At 37.4% G+C, this 12,422-nt stretch overlaps 1 protein-coding gene across 1 annotated transcript; it reads left to right on the top strand.

The window, feature by feature from the left end:
• Positions 1–2,688: 2,688 nt before the first annotated feature.
• Positions 2,689–10,337, top strand: LOC114663468 (CD83 antigen-like). The gene is made up of 5 exons (XM_028817218.2): positions 2,689–2,865; positions 2,961–3,088; positions 7,369–7,591; positions 8,036–8,169; positions 9,493–10,337. Exons 1-5 carry the CDS (start codon positions 2,832–2,834, stop codon positions 9,655–9,657), a joined length of 684 nt encoding a protein of 227 aa, XP_028673051.1. The 5' UTR covers positions 2,689–2,831; the 3' UTR covers positions 9,658–10,337.
• The last annotated feature ends 2,085 nt before the right edge of the window (positions 10,338–12,422 follow it).

The raw sequence follows: 12,422 nt of genomic DNA, 5'->3' as shown, positions 1-12,422 counted from the left end.
GAAGACATACATAATAAAACCAATGTAAAACTTTGAAATGAAGACAAGAAGTATTACAACCTGGTTTGGGAACAGCATGCATCAGGACCACCAGGGTCTGCAGAGAGTGATGTGGTCAGCTAAACGCATCACCGATTGTGCTCTCCCTAACTTTGAGGACATTTACAACAAGCGATGTAAGACCAGGGCAAAGAAAATCATCCATCCCAACAGCGGCCTACTACTGTGGTCAGACAGACAGCTGCCTAAAGTCCAGTTCAGAGAGACTGAGGAGGAGCTTCTGTCCACAGTTCATCCTCATCTCGAATAGGAAACGTGTCTAGAAATACACAATTCTCTAATGTTATGTAAGTTATTAAGTCTTCTATTTAGTTATTATTTATTATCACATACTTAAAATTCTATTAACGACTTTTTGATATTTATAAAGTCATGTACTTTTGTTATTGTCCTTTTATACTTTTCTTAAATGCACAATCATTGCAGTTAAGCAACTAGGCATTTCACTACATATTGTATTGTATCTATAATAATAATCATAATAATCTCCATCTCCATCTAATCTGACAAAGCTTGACAGGATCTGCAGAGAAGAATGGCTGGAACCACCACATCCATTTGAGTGAAGCTTTTCATGTCAGACCCAAAACTCCAGGCTGTAATTGTTGACAATGGGGCTTTAACAAAGTACGGAGTAAAGGGTCTGAATACTTGTGGCAATGGGATATTTCAGGCTTTTTTTTATCTTCAATAAATTTACAAAAATTCCTAAAATCATATTTTACTTTGGAGTAGTCAGTGTTGGTTGATGTGGGGGAAAAATTAATCTAAACCACTTTAGAACAAGGATGGAACATAACAAAATGTGTAAAAGTAAAGGGGTTTGAATACTTTTTTGCAGGCAATGAATATACCACACCAGTGTTACCCAACTACCAGTCCAGAAATGGCACCAGTCTATAGACATTTTTGGCCAGTCCACAAAAATCAGTTATGGCATGAATACTAACACTGTTATTACCTACTGCCGGTCTGCAAAAAGCTTGCTAGGTAAGGAGACTGTGGAAGATTGTGGGTTCGCTTCCCGGTTCCTCCCCTGTGTGGATAGCGCTTTGAGTACTGAGAAAAGCGCTACATAAATATAATGAATTATGAAATATTATTATTATTAATAAATCTGGAAGCAACACGCTTACCAATCTAATGTTGTGATTGTTGGTGCTTGGGTCAAGTACCCCAACAATCCCCGCTCTCCGCATTAGGCAATTTCCCTGTCAATGTCTGCAAAGAGATTCTCAAACTAATACTGGTCCACTAATCAAATAAGGTGGAAAACTACTGCATGAGGCATCTGGGTGGTCTGTGAATTTACCTCCTACATTCCTAAAGATGTGTATATTTTGTTAATTAGGAACTCTAATTTGAACATGCGTGAAGAAGCTCTACAACAAACTGGTCCATCACTGCATTGCAGCCCATTACACTGGCCCACCATGAACATCATAGAATTAGGCATTCCTGCCCTTTACACCAGCCAATCACAACCATAATGGAATTAGACAGACTTAATAACATAATGTTATATTAGTTTACTGTATATTGGGTCTGCGGTGGGTTGGCACCCTGCCCGGGATTGGTTCCCTGCCTTGTGCCCTGTGTTGGCTGGGATTGGCTCCAGCAGACCCCCGTGACCCTGTGTTTGGATTCAGCGGGTTGGAAAATGGATGGATGGATGTATATTGGGTTCAGACCTGAAAAGGACATGCCCTGAAAAGGACATACACCCCAGGTGCATTCAGTAACCTTGAGGGAGCTCAGAGCCAGCACTTAAAATTGTGTCTCCAGGCTGCCTATGCCCATCAGCTCAGATGTGTAGTTTGGGTTTAGGTCGGCTCATATAGAGTCGGCAGTGTGTCGGACGAGTTGTTTCTGGCCCAAAAGGAGTGACATTTAGCTGGGGGCGCATGTCACTTCTGAAGACCTGAGAGATGTCAGCGGAAGCGGCGTTGAAGAAGCCAGTGGTCCTTTTAAGTGGCCACTCACCACAAATGAGCCTAAAGTGGCTCATTCCATTCCTCCGTCTCTCGCACCCTCCGGGTTGTTACATATAAAAGATGGTGATACATCAGTCCTGACTTTCACATTTTAAAAGCGATATTGAGCTGTCAGTAAAGTTAAAGACAGTTTATTTGAACAGACACCCTCGAGAACGTACAAACACCAGTTAATACGTATCCCGGCTGAGATTAATAACATAACGTCGTGTAACGAGAACGAGTAGATCGCCACAAATTCTTCCATCTTTTCCCCCTTCTATGTGGGGTCGATCGTTCCATCCTCTCCATACGGCTCGGCTCTGCGCCTCCTACTCCTCAGTCTAATCCTTTTCCTTCAGAGTGCGCCACATAGGGTTAAAAATCCTAAACATAACATGGGTGATTCCTAGCTTGTTTCCGATTATTCCTACCCTGCGACCCTTCCTTGGATAAGCGGGTTATGAAGACAGATGGATGACGCGGCACGTATTGAAGGCAACATAAGGGCTCCGTCGCATCTGAATTGCAGGGATCTGTTAAGCGGTGAAAACCTGCCCTCCCTGATTGTAGCTGCACACTTCTCCAAAACCGTCCTGGCTGCTCTGACGTCACTGGTAGTTATATTTATTTCCGCGAGAATTGCCAGGCCCGCTTCGGTGATTCCCCGCGAGACACGTGACCTCTCCGTCACGCGTTCTGTTCCACTTTAAAACTGCCGTAGTTTTCCTCATCTTTAGTTGCCCGCGGTTCATCTTTACTTGTTGTTTGAGCTCCGAGGAAAAGTAAATAAATAAAATGTTCACCTTCGTGTTCTGCCTGCTATTGAACAGTAAGTGCTAACTAGCTCTACGCGAGTCTCTTTAAAGTTTATCCGCTGATAATTAGTCACTGACTTTGGTTTGTTTTGTTTCTCGACGTTTGCAGTCGCAGGGGTTCTGAGTCTCCAACCCGACCTTCTGTATGTGACTGCGCAGTGTGGCCAGGATGCGGTGCTGCCCTGTAGGGCGAACTCGGAGAAGAGTGTCCGCTACAGAACTGTGACCTGGTACAAGGTGAGTGCCCCGGCCGGACGGGCTTTGTGTCACACGAGCAAGAGGACTGGAGGTTAGCTTGAAGACATTTGGAAAGCCCACGTCAGCTCCAGCTGCCCACCTTGTGACGCGGGGGCTGAATCGCATTGGTTCACCTGCCGCTCGGCAAATGTATTATTTTACACAAGCGTTTAACGCCTTTAACGGCACACGTCCCTGAATCTACAAAGCATTTAAGAATGACGCAGTAATTATGATTACAATCTGGAAGTGTTATATAGAATAACATTTAGGCCTACCATACTTTTTGTTCAGATAGAAAGAATCGCAGTTTTAAGCAGCTGTTAACTGACAAATTTAAGTTGGTCATTCCGTCCAGTGTCTGTTCATGCCTTGCGCCCCTCATAGACTCTGAACCGAATAAGAGGGTTTAGAAAATGGGATGATGAACCTTTAACTTTATTACACAATGGATCAAGATGATTACAATGCAGTGCCAGAAAAATTCAGTGCTAAAATATTAACAGATAGTGCAATTAGAAACTGCAGATTTAAGAGATACTAAAAGAATATTAAGATATAATAATTAACAAAAAAAATATTGAAGACCTCACAAGTCAGTCAACTAAGCAGTCATTCAGTTTTAATGCCAGCAGTGTGGCCAAGGTTGGCCCACACCTTGTACTGAGTGCTGCCTGGATAAGCACCCGTTACAGTGAATTGGATAAGTGGGTTAAAAAAATGCATTGATGGGCCGTTAACTTGGATGGCGCAGTGGTAGTGCTGCTGCCTGGCTACAAGGTGGTGGGGGTTCCCAAGTCCCCCCACTGTGGAGCTTGCATGTTCTTCCCCTGTTCACATGGGTTTCCTTCTGGTGCTTAAACAAAAGCACAAAGGATATTGGGATAAAAAGTAATACAATCATCCATCCATTATCCAACCCGCTGAATCCGAACACAGGGTCACGGGGGTCTGCTGGAGCCAATCCCAGCCAACACAGGGCACAAGGCAGGAACCAATCCCGGACAGGGTGCCAACCCACCGCAGGACACACACAAACACACCCACAATTAAAGAATAAATAAATCAATGTATATTTTGCAGGAATAGCATAAGCAACGTTAGAGTTTAAACATTTATTCTGGGACGTTCGTTTTGTGGTTCGCAAAAAAAAGAAAAACACCCAAATGTCAGGTTAAATGAATGTTTGTAGTAATAACCTTTAGGCTGAAGTCCCTCGCCATTCACAATCACCTCCTGTTAGCTGTTTCTCTCATTGGGTTCTATTTACTGATTGATGTGATTTTAATTATGATTGAATAATCAAATGCGTGCTGAAATTAGAAAACCTCAAGTTAACAAGGCTTCTGAGTGCAAAGTTCAGGGTGTGTGTGTGTATTTTTTTTAACTGAGTGAATTTTTTTATTTTGTCATGTGGTGGTTCGACTCCTCCCACAAAATAGTAAGCTTCTGAAGTGTAGCTGATGATAGACTGGAATATTTTCATTGTCTGTGTATTTTGTTTTGCCTGAAATTTGGCGTATTTATCTGATAAACAGATGTGTACTGAAGATGTTCTGCTCTTCTCAACAAAGCTTTCCTTATTAACTGTTTGTAATTACTACTACTACTACTACATTTGGCTTCACTCCACACACATAATACTTTAGTACCTGACAAGTAAGCAGTATTTGAACATTTCCCTTTATGTATATAATCAGGAGAATTAAAATTGGTAGTTTGTTTAACCATGTTTTATTTGTAACTGTACTATTAAGATTATTATAGATAGTAACCCATAATAACTTCTCATTCTCCATAAGTGGTCACATTGCAGTTACTCTTAAATATAAGCTTTACTTTCCTTCATTTTATTTGGCTAAAATGTAGAATTCATTATTAATCCCAGCAGCAGTGCATTGAAGAACCATTGTATGCTTTGTATAGTGTCTTCTTGTGTTGTTGTCTGTGAAGGGCACAGTATACAATAAAAATTGATTTAATAACATATTGCTTATTTATGATGATGATGATATGAATTTGTTTTTTCACATTGTTTAAACAAAAGCTGTATTCCAGTATAGTGCCTTTTGGAATATCCTTCATGGGCATTTTATAATGTAATTCTTTACTTATTTCTCAAGTTACGCACTATTTTTCTTCAGTCATGCAGTGGTGGTGATTATTGGGCATACAGCCTCACTGATTTTTGGATCAGTGCTTTTAGTTGATGGGCGGTGTTTCAGTTGTATATTCTTTCTTATCACTGCACTGCACTTTCTGCATGCATAACATAATCAGATCTAATAGTATGTTTTCAAGGTTTTTTAAAGAAAATTATATCATGTTGTATAAAAATAGCTAGTCTATTTCCTGTATCACATAATTATTTCCCTAATGAAATTTTATTATTGGACAGTTGGATAGTAAGTGTGTGAGTGTGCTTATGTGATTATTTAAAATGGCTTTTTAGTATATTATGTACTTGAAGTATAGTTGAATCAAATATTCTACATTTGTTATCAATGCATTTATTTTGCAACATTTATTTTTTCCATTGTAAGCTAATGATTGTACATTATAAGGCAGATGTCATTTAATGAGTTTTGTCGTCCAGAAATCTCTGAGAGAAAAAACAGAGAAATGGAAATTTTTAATAGTGATTTTTTTTTTTTTTTTTTTGGTCATGCATTGTTAGAAGCCAACCATGTGAAACTAAAAAGAGAGAACACTGAAGGAGTGTCGTCAATTTTTGAATGTGGTATCGTAGGAAACATCTTTGAAAAGGCCACGCTATATATACCGTGATGTATGAACTTTCAGCGTGGTGGTTGGTATATGTCACAAGCTTATTAAAGAAGTAAACTTGGGGAAGTGGCCCTCCTACACTAACGAAAATGTACTATCCAAGGCCATTTGGTATAGTATTTAGTTTTGAAAATGTGAATTTTTTTTTTTTTATTATTAAATATGGCCTGTACCAGTTGTGACTTATTTGACAGTCTAATTAGGTTAGACTCTGCATGTAAGCCAAGTTCACTGTCCATACAACTACAGTACAAATAATAGCAAAATGTAATGAGGAATTGTTAAACATATACTTGATTATTTGATAATTTATAAAAAGTTGTCCACTATTAGATGCAATTAAAAATAAATTAAAATGGGAAAGATGTTTCTCATTGTCACATTTTTATTCCCAAATATAAATAAAACTTCTAGAAAACTGGGAGTTCCACCTTATCTCTTCTTACACCACATCAAATAAAATTGCAGCTCAATATCCACATGATGGTGGGAGGGACTAAGACTTTTGCAAGTAAGCCATCATTTGGGCAGCAATGAAATCTATTAGGTGGAAATGTCACCAGCTGTGCTGATATTATGTTTTATCAGAATAAGATGTTTTCTCATTTTGCAGTACATTAAGAATGGCACTGAAGTCCTCCTTGTAAGCTCTGTGTAGGAGTTTTTGACGAATGTGCATTGATACATTACATTTTCTGCAGTACCATGTGTACAGAATTCAGTGGCATTTAGGAAAGAGTGCTGTGGTTTTTAATATTGCGTAAATACTTAAACGCATGCAATTGGGTAAATATTGAAATATTATGGTTTTAGACAGTGGGGGGGGGGGGAAGAGTGTGTGTGTGTGTGTATAATTTTTTTTTTTTTTTTTAAATGTTAACTCTCATTCTAGAGGAGGAGCAATCCAATATTTGGTCAGTAGCCTGCAGAGATGAGTTACCTTAAGCTGTGCATGCTACATGTGCCATCTGGTAGTTTCAAGTATGGCAGTATCGGGGGAACAGTCCGTGTGCTCTGCTAGGCCCAGAATTACAAATAAAAATGTTAACTAAAAAGATGGGAAGGTGAGGCTGTACTACATGTTATATTTTTATTCACTTCAGGCTTGGACCATGTGCTTTGTAGGCCCCTTGAGCGTGGGAAATACCCTTTTAATGCTATCTGAACAGTTTCAGTTTGGATAGTGAAAAGCCCTTAATGACACCATTTGGCTGGGTCTGCCCCTATTAGCTGTATTTGAATTCTGTGTTTTATTCAACACTTGCATTTTGTGGTTTATTTAAAAAAAAAAAAAAACTTCGTTGAATGTCTAATGATACAGAGGCCTAAAATTCTGGAGGCCAAACCTTGTGTGTGGCAGAATATACTTTTTCACCCCAATTAAAAAAGCTGATTGTAAAAGACCAAGCTTAATATTTTTTTAGCACTAATTGATTGAAATACAGAAATAAACTCATTCATTGCCTAAAAGTAATTTTTTTTTTTCTTTTCAGGAAATTCATCAAAATCTCACTGGAATTTTGTTTAGTGACCTAAAGTCGAATGTGACCAAAAGGTATCAACTCTTCATTCGAGAAGCAGAAATACAAACTATGAGTCCTTATAATCTGGTGTTAAAAAATGCAACAGCCAGTGACTCTGCACGATACTATTGTCATTATTCAGCTCCACTGGGAAGACGGAATAAATCTTCATATATCACATTGAAAGTTCTTGGTGAGTATAATGAACGAGAACTGGGAGAACTGACTAGCTTGAACAAGACTTGTGTTCCTATTGCAGACCATTTTGGTTGTTCTAAGCTGTTAACTGCTGCTGCTTTGGATGCATTTGTTTTATGAGTATGCTGAGAAATTTAGCAACACATTTTGCACAGCTACATTTGTAACATCAATGTTTGCTTGGAAGAAGTATTTTCAGTTTTTTTTTATTTGATGGAATATGTATGCATTTCTTGCAGTGTATTATTCAGGGGCGGGTGTGAGGGAATTCAGAACCTTTTTTTTTTTTTTTTTTTTTTTTTAAAATTTTTTTTTTTATATTAAAACAAATTTTATACAATGCATTTTGAGTTGTAAAGAAAATAATATAAAAATACCTTTTTATTTGCACATTTTGTATGAAGGATTTTGTACAGTGAACATTTTTTCCCCTCCTTAGACTGTCCTAGAGAAAACAAAGATGAGATCAAAGAGAATCTGTCAAAGAAAGTATTTTATGGAGGCAGTTACTGGGATTGTATCCTTGTGTCGCTGCTGATAATCGTATCATTGGTGATCTGTTTCCTCTGCTGGGTAAGTCCTTGCCCAACTTTACTTTTCACTGAACAATGTAATTTGACAGCATTATATAGGTTGTTTTGTGGTTTAGTCATTTACTCTCTGACAGATTCACTTATGTATACTTTAAGATTTCTGATTGAGTTATATTATCCATTTATTGAGTACAGTGTTGGTTAATGCTAATAAAATAATAAGTAAGCGTTGAAATCATTCCTTATTACTGAACAGCAAGTCAAGTGTTGAGGTCATTGAACTGTTAGATAGTACTTTTAAGTTTCCCTGTAGGACAAATGGCATCCAGTAAGTCGCAAAGGTAGATTTCAAAGTGTTTAACAAGATAATTGACAACAACTAAAACTATTACATTATCTTCAAAGAGGATAGAAAATTGAACAACTACTATGATCCGCTTGGTTGGATGTGTTAGGCAATAAAGAAAAAAAATACAGCTTGTGAGATTCAGTAAGGAGGGGAATTACAAATGCCAAAAAAAAAAAAAAGGAGCTATAATGGGGGGGGGGGTCTCCGCTCCGGTCCTGGAGTGTTTACTTCGGTGACATTTTCATTCTAACCCTTTCATTACTTAGTGACCTGTTTTTGCTGCTAATGAACTCTTTTGGCTTAATTTTAAAATACTTAGCTATTTTAAGACTTTTATTAAGCAACAGACAACAAAAACATCACATATTCCAGTAATTAATTAAACATTAAAATAACATCATAAGGGCTTAATAGGCCATACTTTTTGATGATGATTTTCCCCTCTGAAGAGAGGTGAGGAACAAGACATTATCTGTGGTCATATTCAGATTAAATAGGATCTGGAGATTAACAGAGCCGACAAACACTAATAAATATGTATATTGCATACTCCATATAATGAATGCAACTGAAAGTGCTTCAGAAAAATAATTTTAAGATATACCAAGCTATTTTAATCTTTCTAAGAAACAGTATGCTTAAAACGAAAATATTGCAATGAGGAAACATTTATATTTGAAGACACTAATGGATTAATGATGATGTATAAATCCATGTAAAAAGGGGAAATGATTAAAGTATGACAAAATTGGCTGTCCCCGCTCACCAGTTGAAGTATCAAGTGACAGACACGAAAACTGAGATTGCAGTGCATTTTATAAGGAGAAGAATTCATATTTGACTGACTGGATGAACAAACCGGATCAGTTGAGTTAGAAGTGTAAATTTGAAGTAAAAGGCAGTGGAAGGCACATCTGTAGTGCAGTGGAATTGCATTTGCAAATTGCTTTAGAACAATCATTTTTGAATATTTTTATATATGGATTATGGATTGGTATATTCATTTTGTTACAGAAATGCTTGGAAACTGTACTCCGAGAAGGTCTGGAAGAGAGGAGGGAACAAATAAAACAGAAACTGAAGGATATTCAAATGAAGGCAAATCTGTCCCTTCTGCAGAAAAGCACAATAAGTGCAGGTGTACCACAGCCTTCTGTGAACAGTTCTTTAGTTTCTTAAGTGACAGTGAGTGTGCTCAAATGGAAAGCATTTGTGTGTATTTTAAATAGCAGCTGCAGCCCAGAGAATATGGAGAAGAAAAAAAATGAAGCTGTTGAAGGAGAACGACAGAAGAAACATGGAAATTTTTAAGGTGCATTGTTATAAGGTGGCTGTGTTTGCCAAGTTATCAGAGTGGAAAGATACCGAGAAGAATTCATCTTTGCAAACAATGTGCACCATTCTTGCTAATTAAGCACTGTTTGACTTTTATTAAAAAAAAAAATGTATTGTGCATACTGTGCATAAAGCTTCTGAGTAGATGATATGGATTAATGCTTTTGCATTAACTGAGAGCCATCAAACCATTTCCAAAACGTTTGAATTTGTGAATAATAAATCAAGCTACAGACTTTTAAGCACCCTGAAGTGGATCACCCCAATGTTGTTATATGAAGATCTTTAATACTACTGATATTTTCTGTGTTTTGATGCAGTCTTGACGCCTTTTTGTGTTTTCATGCACCACGTACCCTTTCAACTTTTGGAGTTGATTCACTGTGATGTGACTCGGGTGCCAAGTGCACACATTTCAGAAATGACAGAAGCTGCTTAGCAATGTATAATAACCTATACTATGTATAGATCTCGATGAAGCTTTCACACGTGCAGTTTGATTAAACAAGATATTTCAAATTGTTTCAATGTCTAATTCACCTTTTCTGCAATATTGAATGTTGAAATTGCATGTGTTTTTTCATTTTGAGGTGCCTATTCATATAGAAGATTAGGGGGCTTTGCTCCCTGTTCGCTTTGCTCGCCTATCATGGGGTACGCTATACGCAAGCCACTTCGCATCTCTGCCACTCGCGTGTTCTGCTTGTCACGCTGCGCGTCGATCATTTAAAAGCCTGTACAGCAGCTGGCCTTTTCTCTCACTGCCTTGTCTCGAGGGACGTTGCGCGATTTTCTCAGAGACACTTTATCGTCTCCTAAGATTTTTTTTTTTTTTTTTTAATAATAGAGAGATGGTGAAGATTGGTATTTTAATCTTGTGCACAATTTTGCATGGTTGTTTAAAAGTCTGTTTGCTGCTGTGATGCCTTACCTCCTTTATGGGTAGACTGTTTCCTCCTAAAATGAACTCTAAATGAGACTTGATGCCCTGGAAATAACAATAATAAAAGTTTTAAAAGTAAAAGTATATTTTATAATAACAGTATACTTCCACCATCAAATCTTGAACTGGTCACACTAACATATTTTGTATTGAACGGACGTGGCTAACAATTTAGTTGTCAAATGCAACAGAATTGTCCTTCACTTTGATATTATGGTTTGATAAATTAAACAGAAAATGCATATGACGGCTCTGTTTAAGGGAAATAATTTGAATGTTTTGTTTTAAAGATCTTTAAGCAAGTATAATAATATTCCTCCCCAATGATAAAACCTTTAAATCCTTAACAAAAATCCAAACAGCAATATTTATATAGCACATTTTCCCATATGCTGGGTTTCAGTACTGATAGCTTAATAGTTTACTCTTTTTTAGTGTTCTATATTATTTGTAATTAAAAAAAAAAAAGGTTATTTATGAAAGGTTAGTTGAACAGTAGGAATGAGAAATGGTATGTCCAGGTTAATAACAAATGCCATAGTCAGATGTCCAGGGATGAAAGGAAAACAAAAATGCTGGTTGGCAGGATCTTCCTCTGGGCATTGTATGGTGCATAATGTCTTTGTGGAGCTTTATCTTCCCAGCATCAAAACTGGCTTCTCAGAGGCCCACCACAGAGTACGGGGCAGGGGGGGATTTGGGTTTGGGGAGAATGTAATGATTACACAAACATCACGTTATTTATTTTCTGGAATAGCTTCCACAGTTGAGCATTTCAGGGACTGGGGTCCACTCCCTGATTCATTATGCAAGTAGCATAAGGTAAAATTTTTTATAAGGTAAAATAGGTCCACATTATTAAATTAACATACTGGAGTTTATCCTCATTTTTTTTTTTTTTCCACAAAGTTTCGGGAGCTGGAATCATAACTGAACAGGTAAGGAGTATGTGCGGTAAACAGATTTGTGTTTTCTATTAACTAAAAATGTATATTAATATCTTCTTTGATAATGTCAGTGGAGAGTGGTGATGTACAGTATGTTGATTGGACATGCAAGTAAGAATTACTCTGAAGATGTGACAATATTACTGCTAGTAGTACTGGCCCAGTATAACTGGAGACAAGATTGGAACCAGTCCTGGATGGGACATTGGTATATTGTAGGGGCAACTACATACTTCACCTTCTCATTTTAAAATGCTAAGGCTAAAATCAAATGAAAAATAAATGACCTTTTTTGTATCAGCTTTACCATATTTTTTACATGGTATAAAGTAATTTTAATATTTTTTTCAGTTTATTTTCTTGGCACATTTAGATTCAAAACGTATTCAGGCCCCTTCAGTTTCTGCACACTTTAATAGGTTGAAGATTTCATTTTAAATGGATACATTTGTGACTTTTACCAGGCAATCTGCACTCAATAACCCATAATGATGAAGTGAAAACGTTGAGAAAGGTTTGCAGATTTATTAAAAATCAAGAAGTTAAATCTGCCATTCATGTGAGTATTCAGAACTTTAATTCAATACTTTATAGAAGACTCTTTGGCTGCCATTACACTGCCAGGTTTTCTTGGGTACATTTCTGCAAGAATGGATTTGGGCAGTTTAATCCATTCATCCTGGCGGACTGGATGGTAAATGTGTGTGAAATGCCATCTT

This window comes from Erpetoichthys calabaricus, chromosome 13 (assembly GCF_900747795.2).
Source record: "Erpetoichthys calabaricus chromosome 13, fErpCal1.3, whole genome shotgun sequence".
In the NCBI taxonomy this organism is placed as follows: Eukaryota; Metazoa; Chordata; class Cladistia; order Polypteriformes; family Polypteridae; genus Erpetoichthys; species Erpetoichthys calabaricus.
The sequence above is the reverse complement of the archived record's forward strand: the minus strand, read 5'-3'. Positions and strand labels throughout refer to the sequence as shown.